The 24,496-nt window shown below is 45.1% G+C and overlaps 1 protein-coding gene across 1 annotated transcript in view; it reads right to left on the bottom strand.

Annotated features, from left to right (window-relative positions):
• Positions 1-24,496, bottom strand: part of LOC147905685 (nucleosome assembly protein 1;2-like) — a 51,261-nt gene that overhangs the window by 901 nt on the left and 25,864 nt on the right. The window contains exons 3-11 of the mRNA XM_087374018.1: positions 19,515-19,610; positions 8,889-8,981; positions 7,601-7,694; positions 7,329-7,390; positions 7,081-7,206; positions 6,929-6,987; positions 6,656-6,833; positions 339-382; positions 20-212 (exon numbers count right to left, since the gene is read on the bottom strand). Coding sequence (XP_087230144.1) covers positions 20-212; positions 339-382; positions 6,656-6,833; positions 6,929-6,987; positions 7,081-7,206; positions 7,329-7,390; positions 7,601-7,694; positions 8,889-8,981; positions 19,515-19,610 — 945 coding nt within the window. The remainder of the gene's footprint in view (positions 1-19; positions 213-338; positions 383-6,655; positions 6,834-6,928; positions 6,988-7,080; positions 7,207-7,328; positions 7,391-7,600; positions 7,695-8,888; positions 8,982-19,514; positions 19,611-24,496) is intronic.

Raw genomic sequence — 24,496 nt, 5'->3', positions numbered from 1 at the left:
CAACTTTTTACGTGCATACCTTACTAGGTTCTTCATCTGAATCTTCCTCATCTTCATCCTCTTCATCTTTATCCTCTTCCTCTTCATCCTCATCTTCATCTTCATCATCCTCACCTTCTTCACCTTCGCCATCCTCAAACTCATTCCCTTGCAATGCCTCTCCTGTAAACCATGATACTGCATGGGGAATGATCTTATCCTTGATTGTGGATCTACAAAAACGTACCAACAGTAATCATCTGTTTCAATAACATGAGATAGCAACAATTACATAACATTGTATTGAAGTAGAGCATTTGCAGATCCCAACTAGTATCAAAAATGTCCTGTCAACGTACCCTACATCATAGTCTTGCTCCATCAAGTCTTGCAATTGTTCTGCCTGCAAAAATTTTCAAACTCCTGCCGTTCAGAATCCAACGGCCTGGAAAAACTCATTGGTGCAACATGCTTTCATTGACATGCAGCACAATTCCATTGTGCAAGCAAAACACTTCGTAACATATCCCAAACAATAGACAAGCAGCATGCAGAAGTCTCGCTGCAAGAGACATTTGCTGTTTTAAAAGCTATAGAAAATTTGACAAAAAACTTCGCAAGGCTGGAATCTGCATAAAGGGCAAACACCCAATGACAGAAAAAGTTAAAAACTTAAAAACATAAAGATCTGCTCAGACTCTCAACTCAAACACTACCTTGTGCAAATATCTCAGATTACTGAATGCAGACAGAACCAACCTTGGCCCCTAAAATTCAAACTGACCTCTCTTCCCTATTTCTGGTCAAAAGATGTCTTTTCTTTGCCACTAGAACAAAATCAACAAAATCCAATCAACCCCACCTTTGTACTTGATTCAGCTGAAGATTACTATCAAGGCCTTTCTGTTCTCTCCTTCCCCTGCCTGCCTCCCCCCTGCCCCCAATTTGTTTCCTCGCCCCCCCTTTCTGTCCCTCCTTCTGCCCCCTTCTGCCTACGTCGCCCCTGCTTCCACCCCTATTTCCACCGTTCTGCACCTTCTTGTGCCCAGGCCCTATTGCTCTTTCACCTCACCAACCCGTTCAGTTCTCCGTCCCTTTGTCGCCTTTTGGGTTGTCGCGCTGTTTTGCAACAGCATTTGTTGGCTGCTTCCCCCATTGTGCAGCCTCCCCTTGCCTGGCACAGTACAGCCTGGTTCAAAGGGGTCTCTCCCCCCTTTTCTGGCAGCAGTTGTGTTTGAGGAGATTCTTCCTCAAAGCTGGTGTTCCATGTTTTGGAGGGCTTTTCTCTTGGCCCTTCTGGTCATCTGTCAGCTACGCTTATTGGAGGACTCCAGCAGGACATTCTTTCCACTTTAGCGCCCCACACCCCCCCACCCCCCCCCGGTGGGGCTTTGTTGGAGGGCTGCTGCTCCTCTTCAAAACGCCCCCTTCTTTATCCCCTTTTTCCAGCCCTTTCCTCTCCCTGTTCTTCTTTCCCCACCTTGCACTCTTTTCCCCTAGCAGCTCAGTGTTTTTTCTTTCTTTATTCATGGGAACGCAATTTTGGTGGTGACCCTTTGGTCTAACAAGAGGGGATCACATGGCAGCTCTCTTGACTCGCACAGCCATTCGGACTGCACTTTCCCCAATAAGAGCCTGCCCGTGCAATACAGGTAGGGTCCTGTTCAGGAGCTGACTCGACATTTCCCATGCCTCATGAGCAGCAGGATGAGGGAGCCCCCTTAGATCAACCTCAAACACTAGAGGGGGAGGTCTTCTTCGATCTTTCAGCAGACCCGGTTATCCTGTCTGCGCCGCAGGGCTCCTACCCAATCCCTAAGTCCATTCCAAATGCAGGCTAAGGGCAGGTGCCGCTTCCCAAGCCCCCCTGCCCCCCCCCCGCGGGGCTCCTCCCCCTCCATCTTCCAACCCCCGTTCCCTTCTCTGCTCCCACCTCCACCAGCACCTCAGTGAGGTCAGGGATCACCCTCACTACCTGCCCCCCCCCCCCCCCCCAAATCCCCCCCGTTTCCTCCTTCAACTCCCTCTGCCTCCCGCTACCGACATCCTCACCTTCCACCCCCCCTCTTCCACTTCGTCAACTGCTCCGTGCTCCACCTCTACCCTCAAAGTGCGGCCTCCTTGTCGCCACCTCAGCCCTCTTTCTCCCAAGATCAAGGTGTGCCCTCCTTGAGCGGACACAAGAGTCTCGAGGACTAGAGGGCTGAAGCCTCCTCTAGGACAGCCCCTTCCACATGAGTTTTGGCGGCTAGGGCACTGTAACTATCTAGATATTCCAGAAGACTACCTGTCATGATTTTGCAATGCCAAAAACAGGGTACCATTGCCACAATTGGAAGCCCGTCCCTCAACTTCACGGCCACGGGGGAGGAGCAATGGATTCCCATTCTCTTTGATTTGCTGATGAGGGATCAGATGTTCAAAATGATGAGTGGTCGAGGCAGCAGGGGAAGAAGCTGTGGATCATGCATGGACACGCGCATACTTTCTAGCTAGCTTTCTCTCCCGACAAAAGAGGTTTGGGTCTTGCAACATTGGTGCTTCGCTTAGAGCCGAAGGTCCAGCCCATACTAACTGTGCACAAGCCATTGAACCAATGAGCTAGCTGGCCATGTGTGAAGACCACCTTCTTGATGTAGTGATCGTTTACGATAGGCATTGAGCCAATCATGCCTTTAACGCATCATCACACAGACAAAGATTACTCACCTTCCAAGCCCCCGCGCCTTCCCTCCAGCCCCTGGGAAAACTAAAAGTCGACAGTTGTTACATAAGCTTTGATGCATAGGAGGGCCTTGTTCGCACACACCCCCCCCCCCCGCGCGACGAGCTGGAGCATGGTAAATTGGAACATGCACACACTTCAAGTACGTAGCAACACTTGACACTCCGTCAAGAGTTGTAGAGGGTTATGGTGGGACAGCTACTAAATATCCTCTTGATTCAGAAGCACATGTTTCCAACAGCAAACATCAAACATCAACGTTGTCTTCTCCCAAGGAGAGGCCTTGAGGTGCCATCCCCTCTGTGTGTGTGTGTGTTGGGGGGGGGGGGGGGGGGCTGCATTTTATTATCCCAATCACTGACCTTGAGCGTGTTCAACGAAGGTGAGATATTAAGGACCGCAATGTGGATAGACTCACAGAAGGGTGACTCAAAGATTGTGATCATGAACGTTACATCGTTGCTTGCAAACAGCATCACCCTTCTTTCCATAGATAGCTTACAAAGAGCCTCACAGATGCCAACTCTTAGATTTTTGGACATGACTTCACTAATCTAGAGTTTGAGAAGAACAAGCATGGCACTGCCTCCTTCTGGACCAAGCAAATAACTTGGGTGCAATTCACCTTTGCAACCTTCTCGACAATCTTCGTTTCTCTTTCTGTTTCTCTTTCCGTCATCGGCAGCATGATGGTTTGCTAGAGTGACTGGATAGATTCTATGTAGTACTAGGCGATGCACAAAGTGGGGAGCCACGGGTATCTTGGCAACAATGATGATGTCAAATCACTCCATGATGGTGCTTCACTCAAAGCAGCCCCAGGGGCGTCGCAGGCTCCCACAGAAAGGCGTCTGTATCTTGAATGCTTTGCTTCAAAAGGAGGTATGACAACAATTTGGCAGCAGCCAAAGAGCTCCCCATGGATGATTGGGCTGCCTTGAAAACAAAAGCGATTCAAAGGAGCAGAGGAGCTATAGGCCCAAGCTCTTCATCGTCATCACTCTTTCCAAGGGTGTGAGAGAGCACTAAGATGGGACTTGGCTTCCATAGAGAGGATTAGAAAGTAGGACCCAGTCCCTCAATGGCTTGCAGCCCTCTATGAGAGGGCTCAATTAGACCTTCAGACCATGCAGATTCATCGAGCCGAGTTCTCCTATCAATCCTCCAAGGCATGATGTGTTCAACAGGGAGACAAGATGACTAGGCAGCCCTCGCTCAACAGGGACGCAACTCTAATGGCTACAAGATGCTAACGCTCAGACGCATTCAAACCCACAGGAGATCCTACGACAATTGTTTCACTTGAAGGACTGGTCTCCCCTAGGTCCCTGCAACCTGGGAGGAAGTCTAGGCTTATATCCCGCAATGGTCTTCCCGCTGCTCATGTGGACCCCCCATTCACTAATGAGGACAGAAGTACCCAACGGAGGGTGGATAGACACTCCTTATTAAGGTGCTTTTGGGAGTTCATTCACACCCCCCCTTCGTCTAGCTTTTCAGGAGATTTTCGACTCTAGCTCGCTCCCCTAGTCACTGAGTTGAGGGTGGATTTGATTGATCCCGAGGGGGGGAGATAGGTTTGACAGTTGGCAGTGGATACTGGTTACACTGATGGACACCACTTACAAGATCTTGGCCGAGCTCTTGAGCTTGCAATTGCGACCCCACCTTACTAATATCATCCACGACACGCACATAGTTTTGGTTCAAGAAAGGAGTATCCTGGACAACATCTTCACCTTTTGGGAGACAATGGATTGGGCTCACGGGGAGTCCCAGCCTATCGCATTACTTCTCTTGGATTTTAAGAGAGTGTATGACAGGTGGAGTGGTCTTTCGTAGAGATTACAATGTTTTTCACACAAATGGATTTGGGGGGTCCCATCCATGTACATTAGAGCTGCCCCCTTGCTCCCTTCCTCTCTTTTTTTATGTGGCAGAGGCTTTGGGCTACTTTTTGCGTTCTTAGGCAACATGCCTCACATTTAGCAAAGGAGCCAAAGACACTCGTGCTCAAGAATGTGCGGCACAAGCTCTTGTATTAGAGCCTCAACTCTCACTGGATTCCATGGGGCAATCAATGAGATACTTAAGCTACCAGGTAGCATTGACATTTCAGCAAAGGAGTGGATTGCACCCGTGCTCAAGAGTGTGAGGTGCAAGCTCTTATATTAGAGCTCGTCCAAACTCTCATGCAAGCAAAGCGCTCATGCCTAGCCAGATACTCTTGGCTACAGCTTGGTATATAGCCTCATGCTGGTGTGTCCCAACAGAGGTTGCATGCACTAGCTCAGGTGCTTAATACGTAATTTCCTATGGGTAAGATCAATTGGCACAAGCAACACTAGAGCCAAGGTCGCCTGGCAGATGGTGAACAAAGCCTTCATAGAGTCTCACAGTGTTTTTCCAGGGATCTTATTCGGGTCAGCCCATAATGCCACAAGGAGTTTGAGCGTCAACCCCCCCTGTGGCATCTAAAGGTTAGAGATTAGGAGGGTCTCATGCTAGGGCAAAGGACGCCTAATAGAGGCATGTATTTGGATGTTGGAGATCAACTCTGCGATCCTAGAGGGTTGCACAAAGCCTCGGCCCCCACCCTTGGTAAAGTATGAGCAATTTATGGGACCAGGGTGCCCCTCAAGATCTTGTTTTTGCATAGATCCCTTGGATTCTACTACTCCACACAGTATAGAGTGAGGCCTAGAGGCCTTATTCAGCCCAAGACAGCGGGAGACCCAAAGACTAATGGGGCCTTAGCTATGCTAGCAGAGGATCAAGGAAATGGGCCTTTTGGGCAAGGACTAGACCATCAACTTAGTCCTAGTCTCGACGAGATAGGAGGGGGTGTGATGGCATCTTTGATTATGGGATGGCCGGCCTCTTCGAGAAGTGCAGTGGAATTGGCCATCATGAGTAGAGCACCTGCATTGGTCGACGTCTACAATTGAAGGGTACATTTTGAACTCCCTAGTTTTAATCATGCTTATGGACCAATCACAAGCTGCGTAAGATTCTACACTTCTAGACGGTGGCGCATGGAGGTCTACCTATTGGTCCATGGCTAGAGGAGATGCGCATAGATAGTAGATAAAACCGCTGAGCAGATAGAGATTTGGAGATGATCACACACTATCGTTGGGGCTGGCCCGCAGTACAAAGGATTTGATGGGAGCCCTCCGGATTGTTGTCACGACACAGAGGATGCAGCTGGTGGATGGTTGTTTGGTTGTCAAAGGGGGATCATGCCTTCTCTATTGATCCAGCCCTTCCAACTTATAGGATCTAGGGAAGATGGGTTTTCAAGATAAAGGCATAGGACGCGACACCACCTTCTCAACAGCGCCTTATGCCATTGTCAAAGGATAGTTTATTGGAGACAGTTGCTTGGAACATTTGATTTGCCCACTATAGTTTCGTCACAGAGGCCACCAGGTTCCCCGGGCCACCCATCAGGACACCATCTAGGAGCATGGGATGTCAAGATCACTGAGAGGCAGGCACGTTTTTGCAAGGCTTGGCTTGCAGGGTCTTCTATGTACTTACGAAGCGAGGCATTCACTAGATGTATATCCCTCCACCCTGGTTGCTAGTCACAGTTTCAGACATTCTGTAGGCAGTGAGCTGGGTTCTCTATAAACAGGATTGCTGACAACCAGTTCTTTCTTTCACGATCAGCAGTTCACGGTTGAGTGATTTGTATTTCTTGCACGATCAGCAACTCACAGTTCACAGATTTGTTTCTTTCACCAACAGCAACTCACAGTTGACAGACTTGTATGTTGGTTTAACAGGAAGTCCTTTTCTCTAGGGGAAAAAAAACAAGGTCCAGCTCAAACCCAAAATAGAATCCATATCTTATTCAATGACTCGAAATGTTATGGTGATAGAGACAGCAATCCTCTAGTGTGAAAAGACAAGCAAGTCTGTGCTAAAACTTCAAAATAAGCTTACAGCATCTTGGTCCAAATCCTCATCATCCTCTGGGACTTTTGGTGGATCGAAAAAGTTGAAAAAGCTTTCACATTCTTCCGTCTTAGTCACAGGTTTTGCATTCTTGGCACCCTTCTTAGGTTTTTTCTGCAGAACTTTCTGTGTTAAATTTTTCCCAGGATACCAGTCAATCTGTGTCCTGTGAAGAGAGACCACGAATCAGTAAGCAAACCTTATAGCCATCACTGATTAAGAATATGTGCCCCTGTTGGAGGGTACTCAGAGAAAACCTACCCTGTAGCACGCTCTAAGATTGGTTCATCATCCTCAACCATGTGATAAGTCTTTGTGAGCTGCAGCAACATATACCATGCTGTCAAGTTCTATTCCCTCTTAAGGAACTGACGCAACACTTAGAAGGTATCACAAAATTCAAAATACTGTACCACTGAGTTTTTGAAAAATGGATTTTCAGCAAAATAGAATTCAAGTTTGAATCCTTTTGAGCCTTCCAAGTTAAAACTTTTAATGTCTTTCAAGTACTTCAAGGCTCCTTCATCACGTTTGGTTATCTGCACAGGCATGTCTTTTTTATTATTAAAAATGTTGCATCATAACTTCGCTCTGTCAAAAGAATAGGACCAAAATTTGAAGACAACTATCAGATTAGATTGCCATTAACATCTGATCATACCTCTTCTCCTACAACATCGTTTGTTTGCAAGGCTATGAGCCAGAACTCTGGGATTCCTTTCTCTGTTTAGTATCGTAAACACAAAGGATCAATAGGTAGTTGAAAGGCATTTCACAGATGCTATCACTGTGTTTTGTTGAATCACTAGTAAAGACTGCATTCCAATCCAACAAGAAAAGGGGATTTTCTCTGTATTAATTTGGTCCATCAATTAGTTTCCTTTATACATAGTTGCATGGACATTACAAGACCCAAAGGCTTAAAACAAGGACCTGTGTTGTTCTCTTCCCCAACTGCATTTGTTTCTGGAGTTCCATCTGTTGTTGTAGCTTCAGGATCAACAATGCCATTCACAATATCATGGCGCTGCATTACCACATGTACAAAATCACTGAAATTACAACTAGTCCACTTTCAATTTTACCATAATTTAAGCTTTTCACTAGTAAATGGATTCATTCAAACAGTCCATAGCCAGGCCAATCCAGCTACAGTCTACAACTCCAAGGACATGTGTGCAAACATTTTTATAAAATAGATCCGCATCAAGTCCTAGACAAAAGCAGCATTCACTTTATTTGATGGAATCTAAGGTGGCAACTCATCTTCCAAACCATCTTTATGACACACAACTCGTTGAAAAAAGCAGTTCGCCATGCTTGTGTCTTTAAGCAAGATGAGATAAAAAGTCAACCATGGAAAAAACATGTTCGATTGCTCCCAAGCATAACCAGGACAATGAAGAGTGCAAAATAGTTAGGTGATGCAGGCACTCCTATTTCCCACATACTGGAAGAAATTCTGCAGATGAAGCACCAGCGCTCCCCTCCTATCATAAATTAGCCCTTTGTTTATATGAACTTAAACTGCCATTAGGTCTTCCCCTTAGCTTGCTTTTTGGGAACATGCAATTCAACATTGAACATGATTTTTGTGCCAATCTGATAAAACAAGAAAAAGCCACCAGATTTACAGAAGAAAAAGAAATTCTATGAGTGTAAGAAAAAGAAAATTTACACCCATCAAATACAGACTTTATATTCAACAAAAATAGAACAAAATAAATCATCATATGCATCCATGTTTGCAAAGGAAAGAACATTCTTAAAAATCAATACATGTACTAGACAGTAACCTCACCTAAACGAATGGGCTCAATTGCAGCCCACGAAGTAGCTGCTTGAAACTGTTAAACTGTTTTTGTTAGCGCTTATTTAGCCAGAAAAAAGCACGGTATCTGAATTCAGACTGTTAAGTCATAACATAAAAGTGTTTAAATGAAATCCTTACATGCATACAGACGATAAAAAGAGCAGGGCAAGGTGACACCACGAAAAAAACAGCAGCTAAATCAATTGATGCAACAGTTGATAGACTTACAGCATGATATAGGTAATTGCTTCAGTAACCCTATATATTATTCATCTCATTCAAATTTATATTAAACGGGAGATCAATTACTCAGAACACACCTAAGCCATAAAAGCACACCTTCTAACCCACAGTTTAAAAAAAGTTAAAAACACTAAGAAAAAGGAGAAGAGAACAAATTATAAAGACCTTGTTGTAAAATGGTTCGTACAGCTTCTGATATTTTGCCTCCAAGGCTGCTCTTTCCTCAAAAAACTTTGCCTCCAAATCATCATGTTGCTTCTGTAGGTTCAAAAAACACAACCCATAAAGGAAGCGTCAGATCTCTCTCTCTCTCTCTCTCTCTCTCTCTCTCTCTCTCTCTCTCGCCCCCGTGCACTGCCCTCAGCCCCCTGTGGGCTGCTGTCGCGTCGCACTGCCCCCCTAGACACCCCGCATGGGTATGTGCTGCACTCAGGCCCCCATGGGCTGCTGCTCCTAGCCCCCGTGTGGGCTGTCGCTGGTGCTGTGTGGCACCTCAGTCTTGTGGGCTTCTCCATAGCCCCCGTATGGGCTGCTGCTCCTGATATGGTAGACCTGCACCAGGCCACACGGGCTTCCAAGCCCCCACCGGACTGGCTGCGCCTCATTTCCAGGAGTGGCTGCCATCAGCCCCCCCCCCTTGCACCTGGAGTCCAGCCCCTTGCACCTTGAACCAACTTGAGCTTGCTTGAAGACCACCCAGGGCAGTAAATATGTGAGGATTCTCTCTATTTCTGCATTTTACAGTTCAGCAAACAAACAGGAACACATATTGACTTTGCACAATGCCTACACGAGCATGTGTAGAGGACATTTGGGGTAAACAAGCATTTGAAAATGCCATGACAGCTTACACAGCAGGGACCACTCCAAACACTACATCCAATTTCCTCACCAGCCTCCAAAAGATATGCCTTGCATTGATTGAAAAACTCGATAGCTTAGAATCTTCTAATGTGGCCCTCCTTGCGGAGAAGGCACGTGTACTCCAGGATCCCCGAACCAAGTCTTCTTTCTGTGAAACTTTGGTCCATCCAACCGATATGCATAGCATCACTGATCTATCAAAGGTATATTGGGCACAGGTGGAGAGGCTTCACGTTCTTTTTATTACGTAGCGAGCTTTCTATGAAGCTTAGCCTCTACAGACATCACTGCCTACAAATATCAGCAAAGAGCTTAGGCTACACCCAGATCCAGCTCCCCCACTCACTAAGGATCTTGATCAAGCAAATCTGTGTTTCTTCCCACCAATTATCTATTGAGACTGGACGGGATGAGGGCATCAATAGAGAGGGCCACATCTGCACTCTATGAGATCTCTAGGAAGATTGACTGAGAGGAGCACTTTGCTTTCAAATGTCCTATGTACTATGAGATTCGAAGCCGCCACCACTGTCTTTTTAGAGACGCTCTCACCCCCCTCTCAAGCCTCAACTACTCAAGACACAAAGTAAAGATCAGAAGACCCAGCTAAACTCCACTAAGAAGGTGATCACTGATTTTTTTCAATCAGATAGCATGAACCAGCAACCCCCAAGGAGAGCTGTGGAATTGGATGCAATCAAGACCCATAGACAAACCCTCCAACATGTTGGCACACAAACAAGGCTTACGTATCTTACCTCTATCATTGTCAGACCAAGGATACAACTGACGAGGGTGACAATGGCTCTTGTCCGATGGAGAGCTACTGAAAGGCGACAACATAGGTTGATCGACACCAGCACTCACTGCCCTATCCACTGAGACCTTCCTATCATTCTCACGCACCCAATGGACCTGGTTTCTAAAATAGCGTATAAAGAAGCGTCACAATGATACCACATTGCAAATCTATCTTTCTCAAGAAATCTAGTAATTGTATTTGTAATTGTCTTGGGTGCAGATGTCCACTTAGTGGCTCCACCCATTCAGATCAATGTATATGGATTTGTAAGACCCTTTAGGCTTTCAATGTACTATTCTTACTCGTCATAATTTAGGGGCCCCACCCTTAGATTTCATTGTATCTAGTTTCTTTTCAATCCCATAGATCCTTTGGTCTTTCGTAGATGTTTGTAACTCTTCTCTCTCTCTCTCTCTCTCTCTCTCTCAGACTCCGTGACACCTGGACTTGTATCTTTGCATTGGCATATTGTACTCATCCCCCCATTTTGCACCCAAGGGCGGTTTCCTTGCATCTAGTTTACTTTGTATTTAGACTCAGATTTGACACTATGTACTTCTACTTGCATTGTATTGCGTAGCACTTAGATGATATTCGACGATGCCTCTTCTTTGTGGCACGTTGATTTTGTGCTATCTTGTATGCAGAGTTCTTGATGTCCCATGGGCCCATTTTGGCCTTTAGTGGACAATAATACACTTTCTTTCTTCTTTCTCTCTCTCTCTCTCTCTCTCTCTCTCTCTCTCGGGTTTCACAATCTCATAGACCCATCGGTCTTTCGAAGACTTTAATAAACTTTCTCCCTCCCACCCTCCTCTCTCTCTCTCTCTCTCTCTCTCTCTCTCTCTCTCTCTCTCTCTCTCTCTCTCTCGCTCGCTCTCTTTCTCTCTCTCTCTCTCTGTGAGTTGGGCAGGTCACCGCATGGTTTGCCAATCACGGCATTCAGATGGATTGGCTTCCCCCGTTTCAGTATAGCATGGATGCACCGCCCGAGTCAATCCCACAAGATGAGATTAACCGCATCATACGGTTAGATCTCCTCCAGCTCCACACATCTCGCACTTGGGGGGGGACCAGGAGTTCCCCACCAAGACCCAACTCTACTATGACCACTTTCTGGGAGTATCGGAAGATGGGATCAGACCTCAGTATCTCGAGGACAGAGGAGTCTCACACACACTGAGGATTGCCATCGGAGAGATGCGGGTCTCGTCCCATCAGCTGAGGATCGAGATAGGGAGAGTTGCACGCATACCCAAAGAGCAGCAAACTTGCAGGTTGTGCACGATGGGGGCGGTCGAGACAAAGGAGCACTTTCTATGTGTTTTCCTAGCCTAGTATGAGATCCAAGGGCGCTACCACTGCCTTTTTCAAAAGGGGTACGGCTTTGGCCCATAGTCACGACTAATCCACTTTCGAGACCAGGTCTACATTGGGCTCTACCTAATGGAGATGCGACGACACAGGGAGATACTACTACGACATATCAGAGAGCAGGAGGATGGGACCAACCGCACCACAAGATACCGAGGTAGACCAAGCACAAAGACAGGTCACGGATTTCTATGCATTTGACTCAATCCCATGACCCGGAGAAGCTAGCCGATATGAGAGATATATGGATTAGTGAAGGGACCGACACAACATTGCCAGACGAGGGTCACAGAGTTCGTACATAGCGCGACAGGCGACTAGAGCACACATGATCGAGGTTCGACCTATTTCAGCTCTCCTTAGGGGAGATCGACCGAGGCAAGGCATCACCCTTGACATAGCTCATTGGATCCAGAGATCGAGGAGACCACGTCCACCACCACAGCAGACATCCTGACAGATGCAGATACGTGAGCTCTTTGCATCTCATCAGAAATGCCATCATGGAGCCTGGATCCGTGGAGCCGTTTCATACACTTGGGACTCTAGCTTTGAGCACTTGATATCTTCATGCCACTCTCATGCTATTTTGCTACTTTTTTTGCTATTTTGTACTAGTTTTGTACTAGCATAGCATTTTAGTACTCACCAAGGGCCTTAGTGAGCCCTTTGCCCCAACCCATAGTGGTCTGTATCTGTATGAGTTACTTGATTCCATGCTCTGTCCCATAGGCCCACGAGGCCTCCCGCAAACGTGTGTGTGTGTGTGTGTGTGTGTGTGGGGGGGGGGGGGGGGGGGCCCCGTGGGTGGGTGGGTGGGTGTGTGGGTGTGTGGGTGAGAGAGAGAGAGAGAGAGAGGAAAAGTCCGTACAGTTTTGTCCATACAGTCCGTACAATTTTGTCAGTACAGTCCGTACTGTCAAAAAATTCAGGGAAAAAAATCGTGCAATCAAAAATCCGTACGATTTTGTCCATACAACCAAGGAAAAATCTGTACAATTTTGTACCTGCTGTGCTTTCTTCCTTGTAAAGCGTTGCTGCTTCCAAGCCTTTTCCTTAACTCGAATGGCGGATTATTCCTATGACAAAACCTTTCACAAAGACAAGTCAGTTTCCAATAAGAAACAAAAACAAGTGATGGATTGAGATGATTCCCTTCATGACTCTGCTGAGGCTCAGCTTGTTTATGAGGTTATGCATGAAGGGTTTAAAGACACCCGCAAAGGTTGGAAAGATCCACTTCCCACCACTGGCATTATGGTGGAAGTGGATGATATATTTGATCCAGTTAAGGAGTATGCAAAGCATGCCATTATGATTTTCTTCCCAGGACGGATGCCTGCTGCAGCAGATGTTGGAAATTGGTTGACTTGAACCCTAGGTGGTTCTTATGTCAAAAAAATTCATTATCCAACGAGGGGCCTTTTTGAGATCATCATGGTTGATGAGAAGTGATGAGAAGCACCATCAGGTTTTGCTGGAGCACTCTCCTCTCTTCTATGACCAACAGATGGTCCATGTCCGGCCCTGGTCTCCCACCCGAGATTATCAGGCATTGATTCGGCATCGTTCCCTGTTTGGGTAGAAGTTGTGGATTTTTCTCAATGCTTGTCTTCTCTTCTACCTAAAATTGCAGCATCCCTCGGTAAGTTGGTATGTCCACCGCGACCCAATGGAAATTCGAATCGCTTCTGCATTTTGTGGGATACAGATCATCCCACTCCAACTTCATATTCGGTTATTGTGAATAATGTTTCCATGGGGAGTGCCTTTTACAAGCTAAAGTGGGGGCTGTTTGCAGGTGCTTGCTTTGAATGCAAGCAATTTGGGTACATGGCTTCACAATGTCCTTCCCGAGCTCCACGGATGCCAGTGCAAGCTGAAATGGTTCAACCTTTGAATAGGAATGCAAATGTCTCTTCTCTAGTCAAAAACAAAGGGGTTATACAGTTTTTCTATGTTCAAGACAAAGGCAAATCCCCGGCTGTCTCAAATGGTAATGCTTCTTTTCCTGTCCTTTGTCATCTCCACCTCAGGGGAAGGGGGAAATTTTATTGACTGATGGATGGCAAACTCCTCGCAAAGTGATCTCCCCAGGGCGACCTTTGCCTTCTCGGACTTGGAGTGGTGCATCCTCTCATGGGAAAACAACTACTGAAAACTCTGGTGTTGGCTTGACCTGGGCTGCTGTGAATGCAAATCGGACCTTGTTTCTTGAAAAAGAAGTTGCTGCACTTTTGTCCTCTCCTCAGGTCGATGCTTCATCCCAGGGCAGAGGCTCGGACATTGAGGTGGAAATGCAGACATAGACAGCCCGTTAGTTGCTGTACATACCTGTCCCATAGCTGTAAATATGCTTGATCATCTGAAGTGTGTTACTCTCAATGTACAAGGAATGTGTGATGGTCACAAATGGAAACTGGTATGGATGTATATTAGGCAATTGCAGCCTGATATAGTTGCTTTGCAAGAGCATAATCAGCATATGTATGCTAGTCAAAGAGGCCATTTTGCTGGTTATGATATCTTCTATGCTGGAGAGCACTCCTTTTCTGGTGTGTCTTAGGAATTGTCTGATGCACTGAGATCCTGTGGCAGATGGAAATCTCCAAGATGGGACGGTCTCACTGCTGAATTCTTTTTTGCATTCTGGGATCTTCTTAAATTCACCTTGCTGCAAATGGTAAATACAGCATGGCAAAATCAGCAGATGCCTGTGTCAAAAAGGGTCTTCTCAAGTTGATTCCAAAGAAGCAGCTATGTGATTCACTTGGTGATTGGAGGCCAATCACACTCATGCCAGTCATTTACAAGATCATTGCCAAAATGGTGGTTGATCGGATTAAAGGTTATTTGCAGGATGGGTTGCATCCCTCCCAATATGGCTTTGTTCCACGTTGCCATATCAATCAGCAGATGCCTGTGTCATGGAAAAAGCGTCTTCTCAAGCTGATTCCAAAGAAGCAGCTATGTGATTCACTTGGTGATTGGAGGCCAATCACGCTCATGCCAGTCATTTACAAGATCATTCCCAAAATGGTGGTTGATCGGATTAAAGGTTATTTGCATGATGGGTTGCATCCCTCCCAATATGACTTTGTTCCACGTTGCCTTATCAATCAGCAGATGCCTATGTCATGGAAAAAGGGTCTTCTCAAGCTGATTCCAAAGAAGCAGCTATGTGATTCACTTGGTGATTGGAGGCCAATCACGCTCATGCCAGTCATTTACAAGATCATTCCCAAAATGGTGGTTGATCGGATTAAAGGTTATTTGCATGATGGGTTGCATCCCTCCCAATATGGCTTTGTTCCACGTCGCCTTATCAATCAGCAGATGCCTATGTCATGGAAAAAGGATCTTCTCAAGCTGATTCCAAAGAAGCAGCTATGTGATTCACTTGGTGATTGGAGGCCAATCACGCTCATGCCAGTCATTTACAAGATCATTGCCAAAATGGTGGTTGATCGGATTAAAGGTTATTTGCATGATGGGTTGCATCCCTCCCAATATGGCTTTGTTCCACGTCGCCATATCACAGATAACATTGCCAATGCTTATATTGGGATTGAATATGCCAAATACACGCAGCGCAAAAGCCTTTGACATAGTTCAATGGGATTTCATCTCGCAAACTATGCAAGCTTTGGGGTTTGGACCAAAAATGCAGCAGGTTATTTACTGGCTTTACAGAGATAGCAATGCGGCTTGCAATCTTTCTGGGGATATCTCTGATGAGTGGACTCTTCGTTGTTCGGTCCGCCAGGGATGCCCTCTCAGTGCTTTACTATATGCCATTGCTACTCATCCTATGCTACAGTATATTGATCATCTTGTGGCTACAGGATCACTTCATGGCTTGGAATTGGATGCTAATCGCAGCATGGTTGCTCAAGCTTATGCTGATGATTCTTTCTTTACCCCGAAGAATACGCCCCATGATCTTGGTGCCTTGATGCAAGCCCTCTCTGTTTATGGTTTGGCAGCTGGTCTTCATGTTAATTTTTAGAAGTCTAAGCTGCACCCTTTGCATTCCAAAGACTGGCATAGTCTATTATGGCCCAGGGATATCATTCCACCCACTCAGTTTGTTCGTCATCTTGGTTACCCTTTGGGGTGGGAACTCACTCGCAGACAACAAACTGATTGGGTTTTGGCTAAGCTTCGGAAAAAGCTTGAGTATTTAAAACTGGCAACCTCGCCTTTGCACGTTCGTCTTCGAATAGTGCAGTCCATCCTTGTGGCATATATTCAATTTTACTTGCCATTGATCATGTTCACTAAGGCATATCTTACATCTTTCATGTCTGTCTTTATGAAATTCTTCTGGCAAACCAAACATGGCAAAAAAAGTCTCAAGCTTCTTTCGATGCATCACATTTGTTCTCCCAAGATGCATGGTGGATTGAACATCACAGATATTCATGTGCATATTCTTGCCCACATGGGGAAAATGTTGCTGCAATTTCTACAAGGTGATCAGCCTTGGGCTCTTATGATTAGGACTCTGGTCACTCATATCAATATTTCTACGTTTGATCATTGGCAACTCGATCAATGGGATTTCTTTTTTGGCTACATTGATGGCACTTTGCCTGGCTGCCCTTTTGTATCCCGCTTGCTTCTTGACTGGAAGCATGTTCTTTCTCCTCTGAAATGGAATGGACGGCAATCTTTGCTTGGGAATTCTTTGAGGGCTGAAAGCATTCAATGGACGAAAGTCTTTCAGCCTCCCTTGGCTTTACAAGAACCTCGACATTCCTACTTTGTCTCGTTTAAAGGCATCACCTCGGTTGCTGATGTTATAGATGATGTCGGTACTGTGCTCCCCTTTTCTCTAGGAGCCACTACATATGGATTGGGCTCTCATTATCATCCTTTGTGATGACAAATTACTTCTATGCTTTCGCCTTTTGTTCCGATTCCTCCTTTGGCTGGAAGATTGGACTTTGACTTCTCAAGGGTCCTCTTCTCGTCCTTTGAGGCTATCTCAGATTACTGTACCTGCATTGTATAAAATAATTTTGCCTCAACCTTAGGTTTCAGAGAGAGGTGATTTTGTTTGGCGAATGCATCGCCCAGCAAAGTGGTGGAGGAAAAGATTACAGCAACTTTGGGCCTATACAGTACCGCTTCAGCAACAAGTTTTCTTTTGGCGAGTTCTTTTGAAAGTGTTTCCATCTGTACAGCTATTAGCTCATCGACACATTGCTCCTGCACTTTGCCACAGATGTTCTGCTTCTTCGGAGACTCTGCCTCACTTGTTTTGGCATTGTCCGTGCTCTCGTGAGTTTTTTTATCTGCTTCGACAGCGCCTGCGAGCGAAATTCCCATCTGTTCCATTTGGGAAGTTCTTCTGCCTATTTGGGTTTCATCCATCCAAACCATTGTCCGTGCTCTCGTGAGTTTTTTTATCTGCTTCGACAACGCCTGCCACGAGATTCCCATCTGTTCCGTTTAAGAAGTTCTTCTGGCTATTTGGCTTTCATCCATCCAAACCGGAGTTTCATCTTTTCTTCGTTTGGGTTCGCTACCGGGCACTATAGACTTTATGGACATATAGGAATTGGAAAGTCTTTGGTGATCCTACTTTCTCTCTGTTTGCCTTTTTTAGGCATTCTCTGCAGCAATCTTTCTTTGATTGCTTGCAAACACGTTGCATAGATCATGAGGTCTTTTTGGCATATACTGAAATTTTCAGTTGATGTAATTGTAGCACCTTATTTTGAGGTTGCTACTCGTATAATATAATCAATCAAAGATTGCACCCCCAAAAAAAATGTGTGTGTGTGTGTGTGTGTGTGTGTTACTGGGGCCCTTGTTACTGGGGTTACAGGGGCCCTTGTTAGGCGTAGAACTATGACCAAGAGATGTCACAGGGTCGCACCCGTGAGCAACCGACAGCACTGGTATGGAGCTACAAACGGTCTGATCTAAGGATTATATTCTACACTTAGACACATGAGAGTCAAAGAGAGAACTACCCTAGTCATAGGGTACACCTAGGAGTCTACTCACAGCCAAGAGACAAGGAGCGATAGTGGGGTCGAGGCTTTGGAGGTGTGGCAGTTCTTTTCATATCACATCTGAGACCGCTTATCTCTATGATGTGGAAGGAGGAGCACGCACGGCACATGTACAATGCAGAGCCTAAACTAGACCAATTGTTAGGAGTTGACGAAGCGCCTCTTTAAAACGTTGGTGTGGCCACACAATGAATTGTTGAGGTGTTAGGTAGAAAGGACAATGCCCCACATGTAGGTCCCCTTATGAGGAGAGCTTAGCGGCTTGTCACCTATATTGAATGAATGGATGAGTGGGCACATGAATGTAGCCCTAGGGCTGTGCCATGTGAGCAACAACAAACAGGCTGTCACATGTGATGTGATTGTCACATGGACAGCAGCCATGTGTGCTGCAGCAGACATCTGGTTGGCCAAGGGAGGGCAGGTTGGCCTGAATCAGCCAGCTCCTTGGTGGTGGGAGAGCCAACCCACCCCCAATGGAGAGGGACCTTGTGCACAAGCAACACAATTCCCGTGAAGCCACTGAACTTTACAATTATCATGAACAGGTTTGCTTCTTACAGGATCAAGTGAGAGAGCTGAGGATGCAGCTGGCAGATGCCATAACTAGAATTCAAGTTTTGGAAGGACCTGGTAAGAAGGAAGTCATTGACGAGGTTGTTAAGTCATGCAATGCTTCCCCCCCTACCCCCCAACTAGTCTCTGCAGTCAAGAATCTAGTTCAAACTGAGGTGCAGACAGCCAAGCAAGAAGTGATTGTGGAGTTTGATGCAAAGGTCAACAAAGCTAATATTCAGGAAGAAATTAAAGAACATGCAGGTAGAAAGGATAATGCTTTGAAAATCAGAATTGGGGAATCATTCAGTGATACCTTTGCACATGTCAAAGCAGCCTGCCTACTATTGATTGGACAGCTGATGCAGATGACAATCCTGATAATCCTAATGATGATGGTGAGGCTCGAGTGGTCCAGATCAGTCTGCATAATGGTCATGCTATCATTACATTCAACTCACTAGACATACATATAAAAGTACTACGACAATCTCACAAGCTGAAAGGGACTAAGGTATGGATAGCCAAAGAACTCACAAGAGCTAAACTGAAGGATAAGGCAAAGGAATTAGCAAAGGTTCGAGCTGCCAGGAAGGACGGTAAATGGGCAGTCTATCGTGAAGGTGTAGCACTCATTAAAGAGTTTAAACCAAAACCAAAAGACTCTCAGTCTTAAACTGATATACGGCCAGCTATATATATGTATGTTTTATCTAGGCTATCACGTAGGTACTTAAAATAAAATGGAGCTGCCTTTGCACTCCTTGGGAGCTAAGCTGATGTACTAGTTGGTTTCTCACGTTGTCCCATAGACTTCTTGGTCTCCCATGGATGTTAATAGACTTTCTTTCTTTCTACCCCCCTACCCCCCCCCCCCCTTGGTGCATGTGGTAACATTCACCTTATTTATTTATTTTCACACACAATGTGCAAACTCAAAAACAAGCATCTTAAGACAATTGATACATCAGCCTCAAAAGCTTACCAGACTTGTACTACACACACAAGCATGCAAACAAACTAAAGCAGTTAAACACAAGCACATGGACTCCCAACAAGGTCTAAAGAAGAAGTAGAAATTCCCTAAAAAGACCCCACAAAGGAATGAAGAGCATGTTAGAAATTCCCTCAAAAGACCCCACAAAGGAAAGAAGAGCATGTTAAAAGGACCTGCATCTCTTGAAGTGCCACAACGCGTCTCTTCACTTTTGGTGAAAGTGATTCTATATAACCTGATGACACTCCAGCAAGATTTTGCAATTTATCCTGCACTACAAATAACATGTGTCAAGTTACAAATTTCAATACCGCCAATAAAAGCAAGTTCTTGCAACACGTTTTTGAATGTCACTTGAAGTTATGCTTTCTCAGATTTTATCTACTTAAAAACAAGTAAGAATGAAAATCGTATTAAAAGTTTGAGATTACAAACTGGAAATATGTTTTCAAGCATATGCTCAATATGTTTCCTATAATCAATGTAAACACAGGTGTGCAATGGTGAGCCATGAGTGCATGCACAGGTGCTGGTGAATGCATACATAGATGACTTGATCATAGTACCCCTGCCAAACTAGTTTTTATTAGACTACTGGGGTTCATCCTTTTTGTGGTTTTAGAGCTTTTGCTTTATAGTTCCACCAGCTTTGTATAAGTAGGAATTTAGAGAAAAAGAAATAATTCATCTTTCAATCATCAACCATTAGCTTTCATGTTTATGCAGGTTTATTCTTTTCAGCTGCTACTTGAGCTTATCTTTTCCTTGCTAAAGCTTACACACACAAATTGACCTTGAAATGGAAGGATCGCTCATTGTTCAGCTATATAGTTCGATTCAAATCCAATCAGTTTTTAAGAAAAACAGGAGCAGTCAAAGGGTATAATACTAGAATAGACAAACTAAGAGTCAATCAGCTCTTATCTAAACAAGTCTGATCAGTTAGGAAGAAAAGTGATCCACCACTTGCCTGCCATAAAAAGGTCAATTACAAACTCCTTGGATGCTTCCCCTTTTGTCATCAATCACTTTGTCTTGGTCCTCTTCTCAAGGATCTCATCTGATTGAAACAACCTCCGTTCACATTAAGTTGGAGTCCCTCCAATGTCACATGATGCGTCAACAAAAAGAGGACTAGCAAAAAGAGGCAAGAAGCATCTTCCACCAAAGCGTTTCTCAAAACCTCAACTCGTCAAAAGGAATTCAGAAAGAGATGTGAGTTGGGGAGAGAGAGAGAGCAAGAGAGTGTGAGCTGAGAGCTGAAAGCTTGAAAGCTTAGTTGCAATAGAAGAGTGTGTAAGAGTACAACTAAAAGAGTGAGAGATAAGGTTTTGTCCTAGTGACAAAACCTTAGTAGTCACTAACCATAGTTAGTGAACTAACTGCGGTTAGGGGAAAAAACCTCTTAAAGAGGGAAAAGTGCCCCTAACTAGCTTATTAAATTACATTGGTCACTGCTGAATTATATCTATAATTCTAACACCCCCCTGCAGTGCCAATGTCATGTACAAGGCTGATCAATCACCAAACGGGTATAAGTTCAAGGCACTGCGAAATGCCTCAAACTTTTCACGTGGTAGTGCTTTGGTGAAAATATCTGCAATGTTGTCATGTGTGGACACAAAGATCGTACTAATCTCTCCTGCATGCAACTTCTCTCTAACGTAGTGATAGTGAACCTCGATGTGCTTCGTGCGAGCATGAAACACTGGATTCTTTGCCACTGCAATGGCACTCTGACTATCAGTGAGAATTGGAGAATGACCCTCCAAAGACAGATGAAGATCAGCAAATAGACGTTGCAGCCAGACACATTCAACTGTTGCTGTGAAAGCTGCCCTGTACTCAGCTTCACATGATGAGGTAGCCACTGCAGATTGTTTCTTGCTCAGCCAGGAAATGCAAGATTTACCCAAAAAGAAACAATTGCCACTAGTGGACTGCCTAGTCTCATAATCACCAGCCCAATCTCAATCACTGTAGGCATGCATCTGCAAGTCACTCCCCCTGGGAAATAACAAGCCAAAAGACTTCGTGCCCTGCAAATAACGGAAGATGCGCTTAACTGCCTGCCAATGCATAGTTTTTGGGCTGTGCATATACCTGCTCACCTGAGATATTGCAAACTGAATATCACGTCTAGTGTTGCAGAGATATATGACGCATCCAACAACCTGACTGTAAGATGTGGCATCAACTGATTCTCCTACATCATGCATTGTGAGTTTCAACCCCAGCTCCATGGGAGTGGCTATGGGCTTACAATCATGCATGTTAAATCTGTCCAAGAGTTTCTGCACATACTTGGACTGAGACATAACACTGCCACGTCTCTCTTGAGAAAACTGGATCCCCAGATAAAAGTGAAGCAGCCCCAAATCTGACATGTCAAAGGTGGTCTGAAATCAGCTTTGAAATCTGCAATATTATCTTCATTCGACCCTGTGAGCAGTAAGTCATCGACATACAGAAGGATGACTAAAATTTCCCCCCCATCCATCTTGATGTAGAGGGTGCTCTCAATAGGACTATTGTGCAGCCCCTTGCTAGTCAGAAAGGCATGAATCTTGGCATACCATGCACGAGGGGCCTGTTTCAGCCCATACAAAGCTTTGTTTAGCTTGCATACCTGAAGTGCATTTGTTGTAATTTCAAAGCCTGGAGGTTGTTTGACATAAACCTCTTCCAACAAGTCTCCATTTAAGAAGGCTGTTTTTATGTCCAACTGATGAACATTCCACTCAAAATGTGCAGCCATTGCAATAACAGATCAGATGGTGGTCATCCGCGATGTAGGAGCAAAAGTCTCCTCATAATCTAGCCCTTTTTCTGAGCATAGCCTTTAGCAACCAGCCTGCCTTGAATTTGTCAATGGAGCCATCTGGCTTCCGTTTCACCTTGAAAACCCATCGTGTGCCAATGGCATGTTTACCTAGTGGCAAGTCTACAACATCCCAAGTCTGATTTTTCTTAATGGACTGCAACTCATCTTGCATGGCATTCATCCAATGCACATTGTCCTTTGCTTCTTCGAATGTTGCAGGCTCCTCCTCATCGAGAAGAGTACCTGCATATGCTGATTCCACTGAATTAGCACCTTCCATGTGCCTTGCTGCACTGCGAGTCCTGCCAAGTAATGAAGCATCAATCTTACTCTCCCTGAGAGTCTGTAACAACCAGTTTGGGACTATTTTTGCTGCATGTATGTCTGCAATTTCTTGCTGAACTACCTGTTCCACTGCCTGTGGAGGTGGCAAGACATCTTGTGGCTGAATTGGACAATCGTGAGTGGCTGTAAATTCTGATTTGCATCAGAAATATCAACAGGGGAACCCAAAGCAATGGGTAGTAACCCCTCAAAAACATCCTCTGAAGAAGAAGGCATATGAAATTCAGCATGAGTGTGAGCTGAATTTTCTGCAAATATCACATCTCTACTGACAATGATCTTGCGTGTAGCACGATTGTAGAGACGGTACCCCTTTGTACCCAACAAATATGCACTTAATTGCCTTATCTGACAACTTATGCCGAAATTCAACTGGCACATGAGCATATGCAAGGCATCCAAAGACTCGGAAATGATCCACTGAAGGCTTTCTCCCATTCCAAACCTCATGGGGAGTTTTTGTTTCCAAAGCCTTAGTGGGAGCCCGATTTAAAATGTAGTTGGCACACATCAGACCTTCAAGCCAGAATTTGTGAGGCATGCGTTTGCTTTTCAGCATACATCTGTCAAACGAAAGTTGAGTCATTGAGCAAAAGAGGAGGCAACCAAATGCAAGGGTGGAGCCATGAAGCCACAACACTATGAGATCACTTTGAAGGTAGAAGCGAGCAGCTGAAACTCATGGGTACCCACATAAAATGATAGTAACGCAACCCTAAAGGCAACCTGTAAAGAGCTGAGAACATTTAAGTGCCAAACACAGCAACCATTACAAGAAGAAAAGCAAGCAAGGATAGAGAAAGGGACCTGAGTGTTGGACAAGTGTAAGGTGGAGGCAAGGAGCGGGAGCGTAGAGGTGGCTTGTCAAGAACACAATAATACAATCCAAGTGAAACGTCAATGACGCATGCAGTAGGTCAAGTAGAAGGAACCAGGTCCGAGAGAAAGAGAGAAAGAACTATGGTAGGAGACAAGATAGAAGAGCAATGGGTAAGGAGAGGTGAGAGTGGAGCTAAAGTGAGGTCCATGAGGGAGAAGAAGTAGAGGGGCAAAAGATAAGTATGCAAGTGAGCTTGATGCCAAGCACATGACAAGGCAAAGTGGGGCGATGGGTTGGTGGGATAGATAATGGCAACAGTAGGGGTAGAAACTGCAAGAGCATGGGCTGCTCTTTTCTCAAAAAGATCAAGCTGAAAAAGCCCACGCAGCAAAGTACCAGATAATCTCAAGGCATAATCATTTTCCCTATCTCGGACAGCACATTTGTCATCCTCAAAGATGACCTAAAATCCAGCCCTGTTAAGAGTGGACACTGAAAGAAGATTCTTGGTGATACCAGGCACATATAAGACATCTGAAAGTCTGAAAACTGAGCCATCAATGGCAATAAGCTCAACTTCTCCTGTGCCACGTACTGAATATGATGAGTTATTGGCACAAGTGACTTTCTTACCAACGGGAGGTGGATGCAAGGAAGTAAAGAGACACTTTCTAGAAGTGATATGTTTAGATGCACCGCTGTCAAAATACCAAGTATTCAGTGTTTCATTGACACTGAAAGCAGATGCATCCGCAGAAGAGTCATAACTGCAAGTCAAAAAGGCATATGTATCATCATTACAAGTGGCTGTACTATCCCGAGCATCTGGAGCAGCCAGCCTAGAATCTGAAATGCAAGATAAGAAGGCATAATCCTGTCCAACAAAGTTGGCTGCAGCATCCCCACTGTCAGATGCATGAGGAGCTGAATCTGAAACAGCCATACCGGACCTGTTTTTCTTCTCTTTTGCAAGCCTTTTCCTGCATTCTGTAATGTGATGACCTGGCTTTTTGCAGTAATGACAAAAACCCTTCTTCTTGGGCTTACTTGCATCATTTTTAGCCTTTTGTGAGGGCTGTCCTGACCCACTGGAAGGCTGATTTGTTTTTCCTGGTCTGCTCTTCCTGAAGCAGAAGTCCTATCAACTCATGAAAAGTGAGAGGATT

The sequence above is a fragment of the Dipteris shenzhenensis genome, chromosome 1 (genome assembly GCF_047967505.1).
Source record: "Dipteris shenzhenensis isolate YYH24624 ecotype China chromosome 1, Dip_SZ_1.0, whole genome shotgun sequence".
Lineage (NCBI taxonomy): Eukaryota > Viridiplantae > Streptophyta > Polypodiopsida > Gleicheniales > Dipteridaceae > Dipteris > Dipteris shenzhenensis.
Note: the sequence above shows the minus strand (reverse complement) of the source record. Positions and strands in the feature narration are given on the sequence as shown.